Here is a 21,094-nt window from a genome sequence, read left to right as displayed (position 1 = left end):
TCTAAGCTTGTGTTATACTTACTATGTATGTGCAACTGCCAGTCTTGTACAGTATGACCACAGAATGTTCACATCACCTCAAAATGCAATAAAGATAACAAATGTATTCAGCACCACCTCGAAGAAGCATAAGGTCTGTTAAAATGTATCTTTTGTTAGTTTATCGTAAATATTGTGAAACGTTTCTGCATAGGTTTGTAATGAGGCAACAGATACATGTGTGCGTTTGTAATTGGAAACTGCTAAATATAATTGTTTAACATAAATAAGTGTGCAGGCACTGACATAAGCTGTGGGAATGTCAGAACAGACCTCACTACATTTAGATTTACATTTACATTTAGTCATTTAGCAGACGCTTTTATCCAAAGCGACTTACAAATGAGGACAAGGAAGCAATTTACACAACTATAAGAGCAGCAGTGAACAAGCGCTATCGACAAGTTTCAGGTGTGTAAAAGTCTAAGAAGCAAAGCATTAGTAGAAATTGTTTTTTTTTTTTTTTTTTTGAGAGAGAGAGAGAGAGAGAAAGAGGGCACAGTTAGTGGTATAGCCAGAGAGGCAATTGCAGATTAGGAAGGAAAGTGGAGACTAAACAGTTGCGTTTTTAGTCGTTTCTTGAATACAGCAAGTGACTCTGCTGTTCTGATGTAGTTAGGGAGTTCATTCCACCAACTGGGCAGATTGAATGTGAGAGTTCGGGAAAGTGATTTCTTCCCTCTTTGGGATGGAACAACGAGGCGACGTTCATTCACAGAACGCAAGTTTCTGGAGGGCACATATATCTGCAGAAGTGAGAGCAGATACGAAGGAGCACAGCTAGAGGTCACTTTGTAAGCAAACATCAGAGCTTTGAATTTGATGCGGGCAGCAACTGGCAGCCAGTGCAAACGGGTGAGTAGCAGAGTGACATGTGCTCTTTTGGGTTCATCAAAGACCACTCGTGCTGCTGCGTTCTAAAGCAGCTGAAGAGGTTTGATAGAACTAGCTGGTAGCCCGGCTAGCAGAGAGTTGCAATAGTCCAGTTTGGAGAGGACAAGAGCTTGAACAATGAGTTGAGCTGTATGTTCAGATAGGAAGGGTCGGACCTTTCTGATGTTGTAGAGTGCGAATCTGCAAGATCGAGCAGTTCTAGAAATGTGGTCAGAGAAGTTCAGTTGGTCATCAATCATAACTCCAAGGCTTTTTACCATTTTGGATGCAGTGATGGTTGCTCCATCCATCTGTATTGAAAAGTTATGGTGAAGAGTCGGGTTGGCAGAAACTTCAAGCATTTCCGTTTTCATGAGGTTAAGCTGGAGATGATGATCTTTCATCCAGAGTGAAATGTCTGACAGGCAGGCTGAAATGCGAGCTGGAACCGAGGGATCATCAGGGTGGAAAGAGAGGTATAGCTGGGTGTCATCAGCATAGCAGTGGTAAGAAAAACCATGTTTCTGGATGACTGTTCCTAAAGATGCCGTGTAGATAGAGAAGAGAAGTGGCCCAAGCACAGAGCCCTGAGGTACCCCAGTGTTTAGATGCTGTAGGTTGGACACCTCTCCCCTCCACGACACCCTGAATGACCTGTCCGAGAGGTAGGAACTGAACCATTGAATAACAGTGCCTGCGACGCCCAGTGACTCAAGCGTAGATAGCAGGATCTGGTGGTTTACAGTGTCAAAAGCAGCTGATAAATCCAGCAAGATGAGGACAGATGATTTAGAGTCTGCTTTAGCCAGTCTGAGATCCTCCACGACCGAGAGCAGGGCAGTCTCAGTTGAGTGGCCTTTCTTAAAGCCAGATTGCTTGTTGTCCATGAGGTTGTTTTGAGTAAGAAAGTCTAGGACTTGATTGAACACTACTTTCTCCAAAATCTTGGCCATGAATGGAAGCAGGGATACCGGTCGGTAGTTTTCAAGTAGCGTTTGATCCAGGTTGGGTTTCTTTAGCAGAGGGGTTACCCTAGCCTGCTTAAATGAAGTAGGGAATAGACCAGAGTCAAGAGATGTGTTAATTATGTGAGTCAGTGTTGGTATGACTGCAGGAGAAATGGCTTGCAGGAGATGAGAGGGAATGGGATCTAGCGGACAGGTGGTTGCATGGCTTGATAGCACGAGATTGGACACCTCAGACTCAGAGAGCTGGGAGAAAGAGGTGAGTGTGTGTGGTGTTGGTGGTGTATCTTGCGTGTTTGTTGTAGGTGCAGCAAATTGAGCACTGATTTTTGCAGTTTTGGTGCAAAAGAATGTAGCAAAGTCATCAGTAGTGAGTGTGGAGGATGCTGGTAAAGGAGGAGGATAGAGGAGGGAGGAAAATGTTTTAAAAAGCAAGCGAGGATTGGTGGCACTGTTGACTTTCTGACGGAAGTATGTCTGCTTTGCAGAAGTAACCTCAGTCGAGAAAGAAGACAGAAGAGTTTGGTATGTTATGAGCTGTTCAGGATTTTTAGTTTTTCGCCAACTTCTCTCAGCAGCCCGAAGTTTTGAGTGATGCTCACGGAGAACATCAGAGAGCCAGGGTGCAGGAGGACTGGCTCGGGTTGGTCTGGATGTCAGAGGGCATAGTCTGTCTAGACATGATGTTAGCGTTGAGCAGAGTGTATCAGTGGCACTGTGTATCAGTAATATTCACAACCCTTCCAAATATGGTCAAATAAGACTATACTACTCTTGCAATAAATTGTAATGTCCTAAATGATCTTGTAAATTATTACTGGAGAATTTTTTTACAGTTTCCTAAGCCATGTGGCACTATGAAGATATAAGAAACCAATTTAACATACTGTATCAATGCATTTTATGGCAGCTTAAATAAAAACAAGAAAAATTCATTCACTCATTTTCCTTCGGCTTAGTCTTTATTTCAGAGGTCGCCACAGCGTAATGAACTGACAACTATTCCAACATATGTTTTTCGCCCTTCCAGCCACAACGCAGTCCTGGGAAACACCCATACACCCTCACATTCACACATACTGTATACACTCTGGCCAATTTAGTTTATCCAGTTCACCTATAGCACCTGCCTTTGGGTTTGTGGTGGAAACCAGAGCACCTGGAGGAAACCCACGCGAACATGGGAAGAACATGCAAACTTTACACAGTTATGCCAACTGAGCCAGCTGGGACTCGAACCAGTAACCTTCTTGCTGTGAGGCGACAGTGCTAACTACTGAGCCACCGTGCCGCCCCACAAGATAAATCATATGTTTTATTAATTTATCCTTTTGTTGTACTGAAAACCTACTACAACCATGACAATCCTAATCTCTTTTCACGTATGCTGTGACAGATATTTGCAGGGTGTGCTACATACCTGACGTGATGTTTTCCAGCTTGGACAAACACTCCCTTTTCTCCGCTTCCAGCTCCCACATAACCTCACACATCTGGACAGACAGCATCTGTTTATATCAATAACACAATTATAAGATTCTGACATGCAGTACATTTTCTTGCAATCAAACAAATCTTCATTTTTTGAAGCTGTAAATAACTTCTAATTTCTGAACAGCAGTAGACCTTTGATCACTTAACAAGCTGAATGTAATTACAGTGTGAGGAGAATGGAGTGAAATACTTGGGCTTATTCCTTGGTGTCATCGACATCTGATGAAGGACAAATTCATGTTATTGCTTCAGTTTTAAAAAGCAATTTACCATGAAGTACCTAAGCCCTAAATAACATCTCCTTTCACCTTTGTTGACCCTTGCTAGATTCCAATATGGTGAAAAAAAAACCACGGCATAAATTATTTGACTCTCTGCAGCTGTATCCAATTTTTCGCTAAAAATGTCGGCTGTATTATTTAAGTATTTGCTCTCATGGATTCCTCCATCGAGCTGCGGAGGACGGTGAGATTTATTGCAGGTACTCTGGCAGATGAGGCCACAGAGAGGTGACATCAATCAACATTTCACTGTGGAGCAATAGTTATTCCCGAAACAGTCCATAATTACTGAAAGTATGACTGTCCGGGTCAAATGTTACTCTGGTTCCTGAAGGGTCACAGTCTGATCCATGGCAGTGTTTTATAACTGGTTCTGCACATTAAAAGCTGCATCAAACAGAACAGGAATGTGTCCTTTTTAACTCATTTAAGCTGTGTTCACAATACTTATGTATATATAAGATTTCTATAGACACTAGAATAATAAAATAATATTTCTTCTGCACTTCAGAAATGGGGGCTGGCTTTATCTGTTGAATAACATTCAGTCTAGTACACTTTACTGCACTGTAAAAAGCAAAGAGATGACTTTTCTTTAAAAAAAACATAAGTAAATACATTGCGTTAAAGGTGATTAGTTGAAATTACTAAGGGGTGGTCCAGAATGTAATTTTAAGTCTTGGTTGTGTTTATAAGATGCAAAGCAATGTGTGCTCATGTTTCACTTGAAGGAAATCACGTTTTTTTTTTTATAAATCTTACCTTGATTATATACAGCTACTCAGCTAACTTAAAAACGACTAATATTTCCTAGTTCCTCCGAAAGGCCCGCCCCCAAGTAACTCTGATTGGTCATGTGTCATAATGTGCTGTGATTCATGGATCGGCTCCACATCACGCCCGTACAAGCACGCGCTTTTGTGTTGTGTAAACAGTCAGTCAAGATCATGCCCATTCTCTAAAATAAAATCTGACAAGTGTCTGTAACGAGTGAAAATGGGGTGCGGCTCCTTTAAGAGAGATCGCCTTTGTGTGTGCATGTATGTCAACAACAGTCTGTAGACGCGTGTAAAGAGAAGCGCATGTGCGCAGGACTGATGTTTATTATGCTCAATGCTCTGATTAAGTTATTTTCAGTAATTTACAGTGACACTGTTGACAGAAGCATAAAGCACAAGATGTGGGATGCGACCCGTGTGAGCGATCCCACATTGATTGATTTTTCTGCTGCTACACGAGTTAGGCAAGCTCTCCTGTATTTTTTAACTCAACGCATTACACGACACCTTTAACACATATTCAGAATATGCATGTGTAAGTAATATGAATCATTCACATATCTTTTGAGAGTTCATTATTTGAGATGTAGAACGAGGGAAAGCTGCCTTTAGAGAAACACTGCACAGTCTCACACACATAAAGAGAGGCTGAACGCGCTGGTGAAGTGTGTGTGTGTGTGTGTGTGTGTGTGTATTTACAGCGGTTTGGCTGATAAATATGAATTTGTAGCTAAATCATTAGCGGTGCCAACATTTCTGGTTGTTTACATCTTTGCTACTACATACCATTAAGGCTAGACACTACAGGTCAATCAATTTTACCAGATAAAAACCTTTACAGGTTGTGAGTCCACGGCTTCTGCTTGTTGGAGCTGCTCCTTTGAGGAGATTTTAACCGAATCCAGCACTGAACTGGGAGAGATTTTGGAGCTGTGTCTTGTCAAATCATGCTTGCTATGTATTTTATAATTCTCTAGAACATAATTAATATTGAACTGTAAGCACTTCTGTCTTTGTGTCGTGTCATTTGGAAGCCCAAATACAGTAACAGAAGAAGCTCTTTGGAATTAGCAGAGTTTGAACAGCATTTTAGCTCCCTCTGCTGTAACGTTACAGCGCCTCTGGCCACAGCCCTTAGCTGCACAGTATGTGTGCGCGGTAAAAGCACGTTTGTGATCTCACAAGGCCTGGAAGTATTTTTTGTAGTTCCCAAAATTCTTTCATTGTAGGCTTTGCTAAGCTAACTCTGTAAAAACCAATGTCTCCCTGTGCATTGAACTTTGAGCGTTTTACATTCAGAGATGCTGTTTATGATCACACAGCTACATTACACATCAACTAAAGTTTAAAATATAACATCGTAGTAGACCACCCCTTTAAACAAGTGAATACACCTTTCATTCATTCATTTTCTTTTCAATTTAGTCCCTTTAATAATCCGGGGTCGCCACAGCGGAATGAACCGCCAATTAATCCAGCACATGTTTTAACGCAGCGGATGCCCTTCCAGCTGCAACCCATCTCTGGGAAACATCCATACACACTCATTCACACTCATACACTACGGACAATTTCACCAACCCAATTCACCTGTACTGCATGTCTTTGGACTGTGAGGAAACCGGAGCACCCAGAGGAAACCCACGCGAACGCGAGGAGAACATGCAAACTCCCCACAGGAACACCAACTGACCCAGCCGAGGCTCGAACCAGCGACCTTCTTGCTGTGAGGCGACAGCACTACCTACTGCACCACCACGTTGCCAGTGAGTACACCTGTTGCATTAAATTTAAAGGGCATCTATGATAAAAATCATCTTTTATAGGTATAGTGTGTCCACAGTCATATTGGGGTTATATAAACACAACAAGTCTGTTTTTTTTTATTTCCTGACATTAAAATAGAATCCAAATCCCTCCCATTTTGAGGCCGACTGCAACGTAACGTAGGAGTCCAGTTTCTCCGCCTACCGAATTGATTGACAGGCGCATATTTACATGTCTCCGTAATAACATGTATAATCATCAACAAAACAGGACTTGCGCAAAGCAACCAGGATTAAAAGATCTGTTCGGCCCGCTCTGATCATCAATCTTCATCAAACGTGATCAAGAATGAGTTTTACAGGTTTAAAACGTTTATAAAACAGTGCATGTTTGTAATAAATTACAGCGATTTTACCGTCTTTACTTCATCACCACAGCCGCCTGTCAGTACAATTAAAAAAGACACTTCAATCCCGGTTTGTGGACGTTAAATCAGGTTTATTTTGTACATTAACATAACGGATATCCATACAGCGGTGTATATTAACGTGTCTCCTGTCACATTAGCCGTGCAAAAACAGTGCAAAGTTAAACGCGCGCTGTGTGTGTGTGTATACGTGAACTTTATAACGCCATTGAGTGACTCATCATTGCAACTCCACAACAAATACATCAAATAATCATTGGGGAAGTTTTTACTGTAGTATTTCGCACAAATGTTCCGTGAGATCTGCTTCCTTCATGTCTGTCACTGTGCTGTTTATCTGACGCACGCAGCCGGAGACTAGCATTAACTAGCATTAAAGGCACGGGCAACAAAAACAGCTACATTGTGTTCAAAGCAGAAAACTCTGATATTCTGTAACCTACAATAAATAATATGATGGGTATTTTGAGTTGAAACTTTACAGACACAATCTGGAGACACAAAAGACTTATCTTAAATCTTGAAAAAGGGGTATAGGTGCCCTTTAAATAAATGAACTATGCACAGAATTATTAAAATTAAGTCATCTTAAAGGGATAGTTCACCCAAATCCCCCAATGACAGTTGGTTTACAGAAATGGGGACATGTCTCTTTTTAAAAGTCATACATTTCCATACAAATGAAATGATCTGAATTCATAGAAATTACCCAATTTAATTAGCCACATTTCCTCGTGAGATTAGGCTGGCTCAACTCGTAAATATTATTTGTCCAACACTACTTGTATGCTTGAAGATTTCACTAAAATGGAAAATTTGCACAAATTTGACTTGCCTGCCCATATTGCATATTCATATGTGTATAAGTAAAGTAATCTGATCACTCGTTTATGCTGAATATCACAGTATAGTTAATATTGTTACAATCATTTCTAAACCAAATGTTTAATACTATAGGTAGAAACAGCTTATACATTGTATAACTGCTTCAAATGTCATTCACAGAAATTTATAAACCTAGAACACATTAAATAGCATTTTACATTTTTCCTAGGTTTTTCCTAGGTTTCATAGGTTTAAAGGGGGACCACAGGTGGTTGGGGAAGGTCTTATTTTTGTACGTTTCATTACAACCCGTTCACACATTTTCAATGAGGTGATTAATGCATAAAACGTCTTACATACAGCCTTCCAGAATCTAAATCCCACATATTGACAGATCTACATTACAAATCCTAAGATGCTGAGATATGTCTCGTTTAGTTTAAGAGCAATGCTGGTCATTAAACCAGTTAAAAACCAGAAAAAAAACAGAAAGCACAAGTCCACATATGAGCCCAGAGAGAACAACAGCGCCATGTTGAACATATAGTCTGCTGTGCAGAGTGACATAATCAGAAGTGAATTGAGTGGCATGGTCAGCTGTACTGTATAGAGACGTGAATCACTACTGTCTACAAGGAGCTGTGATCAAGGACAGTGCTGACATGGACACACTGATGAACTGGGGAGAATTGAGAGTTGTTACCATGGTGTCACAATAGGAGAAGAAAATCATTCGCAGTTTTAAATAGTAAAATAAAAATCAATAAATATATATATAACAACCACTTTAATGCACATATTTTTCATGTGACAGAAGTCTTTCCATGGCAACATTGCCACTCTCAGTGCTGATCAGTCATTAACGCTAAACCTGAAGGATTTAAAGTAAATACTGAGAGGAAATAATTTGTATTCTGTCATTAGTACAGATTTTAAAAAACAGTATGTTGATTGAAATTGAAATGCACTCAGCACTTTTCATAAAATGTTGTGAAATCAATGATGAGATCCATGATGAAATCAATGAACTAGATCCACATCTGGTCAGACATAAGGACATTTGTACTTGACTCAATTTGCGTTATTTATTGTCAATGATGGTTCTAAGGAGAACCTTTGACATTCATGCATTTACATTCGATAAAAGGGTCTTTATAATAGTTAAAATAATAAAACAAGCTATATTGCAAAAGGTTCTGGGTTATTAAAATGTTCATCTCACTAACAACTCATCACTGAAAGGCTCTTCAACAAACCAAATATTATTGCTAAATACTTGTCAGAAACCTTTATTTTAACACTCAGGTGCATAATAATTACAAAATATGCTCTCTTTGCAAATCTATTGGACTGTAAATGGCAATGCAAACAGTTTTTTTTAAATGCACAAACAACTGAAACTTCTTTACATCAGCACCACACAAAATCTGGCTGGTAGAGTGAATAAAGACTAAACTAATGTATATTTGTACGTTATTAACAATATGTCCGAGCATTTCAGTGAAGGTGAGGTCATTTTAAAACGATAAAACCTGTCAAAGCCTAGATTTTGTTTGAAAATGTATTAATTTTTGACTGATAATGCAGTTAAGCGAAACTGATTGCATTCTGTCACCATTTTATCAGGCTTTATAGCAACAAGATGAATTTAACAGCTACGAATACTCATTAAATTAGTTTAATAGTTAGTAATTATATTTATTTTGAGTGAAATAAGCACATTCTGAGACAGAAGAGCAAAAGAGCAACAGTTTCCTGAGATTAATTTATCAAAGTTTCTAATTCTGTCAGCACAATTTAACTTTGAAAAGGAAAAATCTCCGTATCCCCGGAGCTGACCAATTTGTTTGAGAACTAGGTGTGTTAAATACTTGAGGGCTTTTCTTTCGTCGATGACTAATTGCACTGGAAACCGGATCAAATGAAGTGTTGATACTCACAGGTCCGAGCGAGCAGGTGAGGTATAAAATCAGCATTTGTTTAGACACATCCATTTCAGCAGATTCAGCAGCTGCCAGAGAGCAAAGGTACCGATGCACAGAGACAAGCTGACGGTCGAAAAGTAACTGAGGAAGAATCCGAAGCGTCAGCCAACTATGTGCTGCGCGCGCGGGCGCTCCGGTGCGCGTGGATTCACCAGCCGTAATACACTGCGAGAACTGTCCATGTTTTGTATCTCCCAGATAAAAAAACACTTCATTCATTAACGGGTCCGGTATGATGCGAAGTAATTCATAACATAGGGTTTTGCATAATAGACACTTAACGCGCGCGTGTCCGACTGCAGTTCCAAGCTGTCGATCCACGTCCAAAGCTTCACTTTCATAGTAGGTGTGCGCGCGTGTGTGCGTGTATATGTGCAGCCTAAAGTAACACACCCCTGAAAAACGGAGTTAAATAAATAAAAAATGAACTCCATCTCTGTCCACTATATGTACTCCTTTTTCTAGCACAAATATTGTAATAGACTATCCCTTACAAAAATTAACCATGGTTTTACTAAGGCATTTGGAAGCCACATTAGCTAGAAATGAAGCATACCATGGCATTTGATGTAAAACCATAGTAACTACAAAATGAATCGTTGTAAAATGAAAAGTGAAAACAAAATTAGGCATTATTTGTTTGTTTGTTTGTTTGTTGGTTTATATGTAAATTGAAAAAAAAATTATCACTGCATTCCAGTGTTTTATAACCATTTTTTTTTTGTAAAATTGTTGATTTTTCTGAATCACACTGGCACATGTAAACATTTTTACACATACCGTTTACATTCTTTTATAAATGTAAATGTTTTTAATCAAATATGTTGTTGTTATGGATGTAGATAGTATTGCATAACTTTTGTTAAATGTAATACAACCTGCTGTGGTTCCTATACAGTTATAATTACTAGATTTTCTACACTCTCAGAAAAAATGGTACAATGTTGTACCAAAGAAGGTACAAACCCTTGTCACTGGGGCAGTAACTTTTTATGGAACAGAATTGTACCTTAAGACAAAGAAACAAATTTGAATCATTGTTTAAAGGCATTTTGCTGTATCCAAAATGTGTCAATTTAATTTCAGTAAATATAAAACATCAAATACATTTTTAAACAATGTTTTTTTTTTAAGTTTATTTTTTGTGTAAATACACCTTTTTCCATTCACAATAAATAATAAAAATACTTTAATATAAATCAAAAGATCTTTTTTTTGCTAAACATTTCACAACACTTTTCACAAAGATGTTACCGAAGCACATTCTCAAAAAACATTTTTCTTCTCCAATTTTCACACACTACCTTTGTAATCACTTAATTTTAAAATAGAAACAGAATTATGCAAAAGTATTGTAATGAGATATGCACAATGTTTGATTAGTTTTACAGTACTAGAATGTCTGCATGAACACTTTGCATATGCAGGACTTTTGCCAGCTCACGTGTGTAGTGGAAAGCAAACGTCAAAGGGTTATATCGACAATGCTTACCAAATGTTTATTAAAAATGCTTTAAATGTTTAGTTTACAATACCTATAGTTTTTTGTTTTACCAGTTGTTTTGTATTATTGAACTTAAAAATGAACTTTATGAGTTTCTTTTAAATGATGATTCATGTTTTAATATGGAAATTATTCATAAATCACTTTGCCTTTCCAGTAATATATATTTTCATAGATATTGTAATAAAGAAGGAGTTGTCCAACACTTGTGTACCTTTTTTATGAGAGCAATTGTGTACTTCAATTGTACCATAAAATGTATAGAACAGTATCATAAGAGGTCTTTTCTGCACTCTCAGAAATAAAGGTACGCGAGTTGTCACTGGGGTGGTACCTTTTTCAACAGGTACACATTTGTATTTGAAGGGTCCATATTGGTACCTCAATAGTATATATTAGTACCTAAACATTTTAAGAGGAACACTTTTGTACTTTTTAGGTACTAATATGTACCCTTGAGGTATTAATATGGACCTTTTAGGTACAAATTTGTACCTTTCGAAAAGGTACCACCCCAGTGACAGCTCGCATACCTTTATTTCTGAGAGTGTGTACAATATAAGGTACAACTTTTACAAAGGTACAAAACTGTACCTTTTTTCTGAGAGTGTGCAGTACTAATACTACATTGTTACATAGTAGAAAAAACATGGTACGCACCACAGTACGCATAAAAAAACATGGTTACAGTCATGGTACTTACAGCCTTGTCATAGTATTACTACATTATTACTATAGTAAAACTATGTCTCAAAACCAATCTCCTCTCTTACTGTATGTACACACAGTTGAAGTCAGAATTATTAGCCCGCTTAGAATTTTTTCTTTTTTAAATATTTCTCAAATGATGTTTAACAGAGTAATGAAGTTTTCACAGTATGTCTGATAATATTTTTTCTTCTGGAGAAAGTCTTATTTGTTTTATTTCAGCTAGAATAAAAGCAGTTTTTAATTTTTTATCAACCATGTTAAGGTCAAAATTATTAGCCTCTTGAAGCAAAATTTTATTTTCAACTGTCTACAGAACAAACCATCATTATACAATAACTTGCCTAATTACCCTATCCTGCCTACTTAACCTAATTAACCTAGTTAAGCCTTTAAATGTCACTTTAAGCTGTATAGAAGTGTCTTAAAAGATATCTAGTCAAATATTATTAAAAAAAAAAATCTTCTCTCCGTTAAACAGAAATTGGGTGAAAAATAAACAGGGGGACTAATAATTCTGACTTTAACTGTAGATTCATTCATTCATTTTCCTTCGGCTTAGTCCCTTTATTAATCAGGGGTCGCCACAGCGAAATGAACCGCCAACTTATCCAGCACATGTTTTATGCAGCAGATGCCCTTTCGGCTGCAGCCCAGTACTGGGAAACACCCATACACTCTCACATTCACACATATACACTACAGCCAATTTAGTTTATTCAATTTACCTATACAGCATGTCTTTAGACTGTGGGGGAAACCGGAGCACCTAGAGAAAATCCAAACGAATACGGGGAGAACCTGCAAACTCCACACGGAAATGCCAACTGACCCAGCCAGGAGCCGAACCAGCAACCTTCTTGCTGTGAGGCGACAGTACTAACCACTGAGCCATAGTGTCACCCCATATACATCTATATCAGAGCATATTTTCCACTGAACAGCTTCTGTTGTCTTAAGATGTATAGTTAAACTGTATGTTATGTAAATTTGCATGTCATGTCATATGTAAGACAATATTGTAAACAAACACACCAATGCAAATATGTCAGCCCTCGCATTCACAAGTGACCAATAATCACGAAAACTCTCTGGCGGAAGTGCCTCGGGAAACTTTTAATAAATGTAAATGCTTTCATGGAAATTTCTTTTATTCGAGGGGAGCTGTAGAATCAATCAAAAGTGGATATGTAAATGCATATGAGCCTGAAGCATGAAATCATTCATTTTGAAAGTATAATGGAGAATGTCTAATATAGATTAGCGACTCACAGCATGGAGCTCTTATGCATTCATGTTTTTAAAGAAACTGCCAGAAGAACAAAGGATGTGAATGCGCTCAGACACTGCATTGGAAATTTATGTTACGGTTATGGTGTACATGCCATAAAGATCTGACACTTCTCTTAACTTGTCAGGGCTCATAAATAATATTTAGCTCACTGATCTGTCAAAAACTATATGTATATTGCACTCCTTCAGATGTACTGCTCAGAACTGTTTACTACAGAGAAGTACTGTAATGTGCTGAGCCAGCACATGAAATTGCACTGTTCATCATTACTAACAAAATATTGCAAGCAAAGACTTATATAATTGGAGAAAGAAAAAAACAATAGTCAACAGTTTATGGAAAATGTGTGTTCCCTTTTATTTTTTTATTTATTTGTCGATATTTAGTGGCTAAAATCAAAGATGTGAAATACACAGTCAACCTTCTTTGCATTAAATGACCCTTTTCACACCTCATAATAATAGTGCTTTCTGTTCTGTTGGTGACACTTTGCAATAACAGTCCATAAATAATAACATACTAATATGTAAAGTAAATGTTACTTTAATATGTACTAATAATGAGTTAAGACATGTACTTAGCAAAAACTAGCCTTAACTATAACATAAGTCACATTGAGATTGTATGTGAATAACAGCAATAAATGTTTGTTAATAAATATATTACTTAACATTTTAGATTAAGCTAAATATAAACCATTCTATGAAAATGAATGTTAATTAAAAGTGCAATTTGACCAATATGAACTCATGACCTGTTATCGTATGATTATGTCATGAGTTTACTTGGAGAGGTGCATTATTATTAACTCATTCTTATCTACTCATGAACTCCTGTGTTTTTAAATACTTCATTATGATGTAAAAAAACAAGATGCTTGTTTGATAATGACACAGTAAACAAGTAGACTAAAGCAGGTTTTAGTTTAGAAAGTAATGTCTGCTTCATGAATACCCTCATGTAGATTTGACGAGAAACATATTCATGAGGCAAAAAAGGACTTTGTTATTGTATGCCTTGGTGAATTTTTTTAACGCGGGCTCATTCTGAAAATGTACCTCTATATACATTTCTGGAAACTGCGGAATACATCCCAGGGGGCTACATTTTTTTTGCAGTTTTTGTTTTCGCGAATCCAGGAGAGGCCACTGTTTACGCTTTTCAAGATCTCAAATTTCCTTTAAGAGTGCCACCCACTTCCCTAAACCCAACCAACAATTTTCAAAAGCAATCCAGAAAAAGAAAAGCCCTCGTCTGATTTTTACCAGGTTTTCAGATTTTACCACATTCTCACCCTGGTATTAACTTGTTAATTTTATTTTTTGGATTATGTTTTTATCTTACCTGCTTTCTGGAACGGTTCTTCACCAGACTCAAACTCCGTTGTCATGGTCAACTCCTCTCTGTGTCTCAAGTCCGCCGACAAACATGGCGAGCTAACGGGACAAACATTCATTTAAAAAATGAAATGCAGCCATACGTACCTCTGGCTACATAATTTGTGGTCTCCCGAAATGTTTATAAGGTTATGTTTTCAGAATGAGAGTATGTTTGATTTTTTCATTAGAAGGACAATTCAGGACCATACAATGGTGTTTGTAATGTGTTTATCCTGCTTTACTGTGGCTATTCTGTGTACTGGTTTACTGTGTCAGTTTCAAACATGTCTTCAGTCTTTACTTTAGTCTTACTTTACTTTAGTCTTCAGTCAATCTTAATAAACTATTTAAACACAGAATTTCATGACTAGTTAATAATGAGATAATATTAATATGCGTGCCCTCTAAGTAAAGTCATAATTATATGTGCTGGTCAAAATGCAGTTTTAATTAATATTGTTTCTCTTAAAGTGAATTACACTTTAGCTTAATCTATTGTGTTAATTAACACATTTATTATCAACCATGTACTAACAGGTAGATAATTAAGATAGTCTTTATTCACTCATAAACTCAATGTGACACATGTTGTAGTTAAGGTTCTTAATTAGTACATGCCTAAACTCATCCTTGGTACATAATAAAGTAACATTTACATATTAGTACGTTATTTTTATGGACTGCTATTGTAAAGTGTCAACGCTCTGTTTGATCTGGATCAGTCACAAAACTCAATGGTCTGCGAAATGACATAATATCCTTTTAAACAGCTGAAATGTATCATTTATTACCTTTAAAAGTTTGTAAAACATTATTAACATTCAGAATTTTCAAGTCTGAAAAAGAAATACTACAAATAAATAAACAAACGAGTGAGAATGTTAATTAAAAGTGCAGTTTGACCAATATAAACTCATGACCTGATATTGCATCACTATGTCATGACTTTACTTGGAGGGAGCATTATTATTAACTCACTCTTAACTACTCATGAACTCCTGTGTTTTTAAATTGTTCAATATGATGCAAAAAGAGAAGACTTGTTTGATAATGACGCAGTAAACAAGTAGACTAAAGCAGATTTTAGTTTAGAAAGTAATGTCTGCTTCATAAATACATGTTTCTTTGAAAGATCATTCTTGAAGACAACAGAGCAGTGCCTTGGGGACCAAGCCACTGTAAGCCATCACATAGATTGGACGAAAAACATATCAATGATGCAAAGTAGGTCTTTATTATTGTGCCTTGGTGTATTTAATTAGAAGTACAATTGAGCTATGGTGTTTGTGTTTATCGTGCTTTACTGTTGCTGTTTTGTGGACAGGTTTACTATGTCAGTTTCAAACAAGTCTTCAGTCTTTACATCTTAATAAACCATTTAAACACAGGAGTTCAAGATTAGTTAATAATAAGTTAATAATAATGTGCCCCTCCAAGTAAAGTCATAATTATACACTCAAAAGATATTTTTGTTGCTTGCCCAAACTACTTATTTAAAATGAGCTGAATTAACACAATTCTTGAAGCTTTTGGGTGACAGAGGAGTCACAGAACTCAGTGGTCTTTGAAATGCCTTAATATCCTTCTTAAACAACTGAAATGTACCATATATTATCTTTAAAAGTTTGTAAAACATTCTTAACATTCATAAATTTCAATTCTGAACAAGAAATACTACAAATAAATAAACAAACAAACAGAAAAAACATCATTGTAGCCACAAATCATTTGTATTTGTAGTGTGGTTTTACAAACAGTAGCCTTTTTAAGGATATAATAAAACCTTTGCTAATTTTCATAAGTCGAGTCTGAATTATCTTATCAACAATGTGTCTAAAAACCTATTTACTGCCATTTTTTCTAACGTTTGAAAATATAAATTTCTACACAAAAGTTGCTTTATTGTACTCTTTTGGTGCTGCCTGTCTAAAAAGCAAACATGCCTTCATGTGTGGAATGGATGGGCTGAACCCACCTTTAGTTTTGGCTGAGGTGGAGTGATGGAGAAGGAATATAGCACTTCTTATCTTCTGTTCATCTATCACTATCTTTTGGACTCTCCCTCCTTCAGCCCACATCCTGTTCAGATGGAGGAACGCAGCACCGCCCCCTCAAGGCCTGTGTGGATTAAAACAAGCTCTTACAATCATCAAGCGCTTTCATAAATCACACAAGTAGTTCAAACTTTGACCATTACTTGTCATGTCCAGTTTCCTTACTGTGAAAACAATAGTCATAAATGAAAGTCTCTCTTCCCTGTTGAAAAGACAAAATAAACCAATATAAACCATCATAGAATTTACATGAGTTTTAATGGTTATGGAAATTATATTGGTTTTATAAGAAAGTATAAGGATCCTGTGGGTTTTTAGTTATGTGTTGCCTTCTATTGGTGGCTAATAAAAGCCAGTAAATCCTAATAGAATATGTCCAAAAACATTCAAATTTACTGGTTTCAGTGGTTAATGGTTTGGTTTTTTCTAAAGTTTTTAATATTATTTGTAGTTGAAACCATTAAAAACGATGTAATTCTTTCTGCTTTTTTTTTTTTTTGCTTTTTTTTATCATTCTGGTCTCCTGTATATTTTATTAATGCTTCCACTATGCAAAAAATAGTCCATCACAATGTGCAAAACATCTGACCTAGATTAATGACAGATATAATCACAGTATGAACACTTGGAACCTTAAATTCCATTTCACTCCATTTTGATAACTCATGCAAAACAACAGAGGACGGTTCAAAAATTACAATAATGGCATGGCAAGTCAAAATAATAGCTTAAAATGTCAAAAAAGTAACCTAAAAGATCAAAATTATTAGATGGAGAAGTATACCTTTAAAATTATAACTTTGTCCTAGTAAATTTTGACAAATTTTCTCATAATTATGACTTAATGCATGTTTTTTTCATATTTGGTGGAAATGGGCTTCCATAGGATGTTGCCATGAGTGACAATCAATGTTAGAAAAATGTTTTAAACGAACAACATTATTCATAAACTCTTAGTTAGTTTTTCTTTGTCATTAGTCGAAATTACTTTGTATATTGAATTGCACCAAAATATATACACAGAAACAATAACTTGGTTTTTCTTAAATGGTTTATAAGTGAAACTTTGGTTATGGCTATAAAACCAAAACAGTGTTTTTGTATAAAATCGTACATCAACTATGGTATTTGTACAGTTAACCTGTGATTATACAAATACTAATCAATACGCCATAAAATATGATACTATAACAAACCATGGTTCGTTTTTGCAAGGGTCCAACTAGGGCATGTACAAACATAAAATTCAACTTTACTGGACTGAGACAACATGAAGCGTGACATGTCTGTGTACTTTAAATTCTTGTATAAATCTTTTTTTTTTTTTAAGTTTTATATCTTTTTCTAAACACATTCAAATTAGCATGGGAATGTATTTAAAGTGTTAGCTAAACACAAAATAAAATTTCTGTCACCGTTTACTCTTCATAAAGTTCTTTAAAAGTTCTTTGTGAATTGTCCTTAAGAACCCTTTGTATGCTAAAGTGATTCTTTGTGTTTAAGGTTCTTAATTTCCCGCCTTTTTGTTTTTCAAACGTGTAACTGACAAAGCACCTGCAGCTCGTTACTGGTTTTTTAGAGCTCAATCATCAACTACACTCTCTCAACAGGTAAATAAATTATTTCTTAAAATGTTTATACATTTTAACTTTCAAAATGTTGTGTTCTTTCCAAAGTTCTTTTCTCTCTGTTTTTAGTTTAGCAGAATACGTGTGATCAATTACCTTGATAAAAAACAAAGAGGTTTTTTCTGTAATAATTACATCATTTGATTTATTGATTTAATTTATCAATAAAAATCACAGAAAACTTTCTAAAAAGACAGTACAGCAAGACTTTTTTTAGTTCAACACAGTAACTGTATCGCATACTGCCAATCATTGCTACATTTGGACTTCATAAACATAATTGTTTGTACTTAAACAAATAAAAGAGACACACTGTAACTTCCACCATGGAGTAAACCACCCATTTAAGCCTACAACATAATATATCACAATAACACAAGACAAAAAAATCCAAAGTGAATCCTGTAATGCATTGAAAGCAAAGTAAAATAATATTATTTTAAAGAACAGTCACTTTCCAAAAATATTTAGGCTCATCAACTTAAAGAGTCAACCATGAAAACACAAAAGCAGACCCTTACAGTTTATTATATACCTGATTCATCTTAAAGCTGCACCTCCAATAGAAACACCCACTAGGCAAGGTTAAATCACAGAAGTGCTGGAGTAAAAGTTAATCAAATCATAGAGGGTTGATGCTTTGGGCAGAAAAGACAGGAGTGATTCATAAGTGTTTGGTCAAATCAATTCTCCAAATGTAATAGGGTCTCAGAGAGACATGAAGGTGGACCTGTTGACTCAATTTACCCTCTAGCAAGTCAGCACAAAATCTGTTTAAAGATCGGTTTGCACGTTGAACCCTCTTACCTGGAATGATCCAGAAGGAAGATGACGGTAACAGTCTAAAGCTTTTTGTTAGTGTGAGTGTGTGTGTCCTTGAAGCGAAGCAGCACGAATATATTGCTAAACAGGTACTTCTTATTCTCTGCTTGCTTTCTCTTGTTTTTACAGGAAAACAACAGAGTGAAGGCTTATGGTGGATTACATACTAAACATTTTTCATATTGTAATTCACAGAATTTTTTTTGGACCCTGAGTTGATTAAACAAACAAGCGTTAAACTGCTGTTTGAATACCAGAGACTGCACAAGTCGTGGCCTGCGAAAGCAATCGTATGCCAGTGTACTTGATAAAAAATTCACAACCTGTCTCAAAAGAGGATTCCTCTTCCAACTTTTACACATCCAACTGATTTAAATGATTTGATGACTTAACAGAAAGAAAAAAGAGACTGGTATTTTCACTGCAGCGAGCCAGACACTTCATAATACTATCCGCAGCTGTTGCTTATTTAAGTGTACAAGAGCCTGCATGTTAAATACCTCGGAGAAATTGATTGTATTGATCGAAACCTGAATCATACTTCATACTGTGCATGTGGAGGCTTTTAAATTAATAGGAAATGCCATGGCACGATGTGGTGGCATGAAAACAGATTATGTGTTTTTACAGACTGCAAAACAGCTTTGACGTGCTGATTGAAGGGATCGTCTCAATGTTCTTTCACAGAATGAACTGCATATTTGGGCACAATCCTCTGTCAGTCGATACAGTGATGGAGATCTTTTGGCAGTATTTGATCATTATTAGAATTTTGTCAAAAATCGAACAAAAATTTATTTAAAATTTATTTAAAAGTTATTACACTAATGTGTGCACGTTCATTTTTAAATACATTACAGATATGCTCAGTAAATACAAACCTAACAGATCACTCAGATCATTAGGATCAAGTTAATTAGAAATTCCAAGAGTTTGGTTAAAGCAAGGTGAATCCGCTTTTAGCTACTATGCTATGCCCCCTGCTGCTGAACTCATCTTCCAGAAATGATCAGATGTGCTCCAACATTAGGCACATTCAAACTAAGACTTAAAACACATCTGTTTAGCTATGCCTTTAATGAATGAGCACTACGTCTGACAAATCACACTGTTATGTCTTTTTTTTCATTCCTTTACAACCTGTTTTAAAACATTTTAATCCGTTTTTATTGTTTTTTTATCATTTTTTTTCTTGTGCTTGTTTCTTTTATTCTTGTTTCTGTAAAGCACTTTGGACTACCATTGTGTATGAAATGTGCTATATAAATAAACTTGCCTTGCCTAAATATCTGTCCTTTATCTGAGTATTTTTATTTTAGAAAACATTTAATATTCATCTATTCCAAAACAAAATATTGTTACAAGTTATTTTAGTATGGAGAAATTGTCATCTACAAAGACACATTAGTAACGAGTGACGGTCCAGCTGAATCTTAGTGAACTTGTTAAATTGGTTCACGAATCACACTGAACAATTTAACAAGTTAACTAAGAATCAGTAAATGATTTACTAAATTTACAAACTTCAGAACATTTCAAAGATCATCTCATCTCATCAGACCTTGCGTGAATGTTGGTGTGAAATGCAAGTTACTTATGCTAAATTTTAGGATTTGTTATTGTAAATCTATTTCAAATTCAAGTCTATTTAAAAGGTTTGTTCACCTAAAAATGAAAATTCTATTATTAAACGCTCATGTTGTTCCAGTCACCAAACACAAATTAAATTAAAGTAAATGAAATCATTTCATGTGATTTCAGTGGTTTAAATGTCATCATACGAAGCTCCAAGAACACTTTTATGCACCAAAACAATAAAAACTACTTTGTTCACCAATGTCTTCACTTCCGTAACAGGTCAGGGTGCAAGCAAGCACTGTGTTGCTTGCAGTAAATGCACACCCTGATCTGATGCGTAAGGAAGACATAAGTAAACAAAGTAATTGATGTTGAAAATGAGTATTTAGGCCCAATCCTTATTCTGTTTTATACCCCTATACCTATCCATACCCCATAGCTCTTGAAACATGAGTATGAAGAGATAGGCAGGAAAATTTCTCTTAAACAAATGGGACACCAACACTACCAGCACACGTCATTATACGTTGTCAATAGTTCATATGTCACACAACATGCAGTTGAGGAAATAGAGCAATGAAAAATCATACTTAAGTAAAAGTACCATTACTTGCCTAAAAATGTAGTGCAAGTTCAGTAAAAGTATCTATTCTAAATATTATTCAAAGTATGAGTAAAAAGTAGACCTCTCA

General features: G+C 36.1%; 1 protein-coding gene across 1 annotated transcript in view; it reads right to left on the bottom strand.

Annotated features, from left to right (window-relative positions):
- vipr1a (vasoactive intestinal peptide receptor 1a) overlaps positions 1–9,772 on the bottom strand; it is a 57,820-nt gene extending 48,048 nt beyond the window's left edge. The window contains exons 1-2 of the mRNA XM_056474600.1: positions 9,391–9,772; positions 3,298–3,385 (exon numbers count right to left, since the gene is read on the bottom strand). Coding sequence (XP_056330575.1) covers positions 3,298–3,385; positions 9,391–9,654 — 352 coding nt within the window. The 5' untranslated portion in view covers positions 9,655–9,772. The remainder of the gene's footprint in view (positions 1–3,297; positions 3,386–9,390) is intronic.
- Between the last annotated feature and the right edge of the window lie 11,322 nt (positions 9,773–21,094).

This window comes from Danio aesculapii, chromosome 2 (assembly GCF_903798145.1).
Source record: "Danio aesculapii chromosome 2, fDanAes4.1, whole genome shotgun sequence".
Classification (NCBI taxonomy): Eukaryota; Metazoa; Chordata; class Actinopteri; order Cypriniformes; family Danionidae; genus Danio; species Danio aesculapii.
This window is presented reverse-complemented; position numbering and strand designations above follow the sequence as displayed.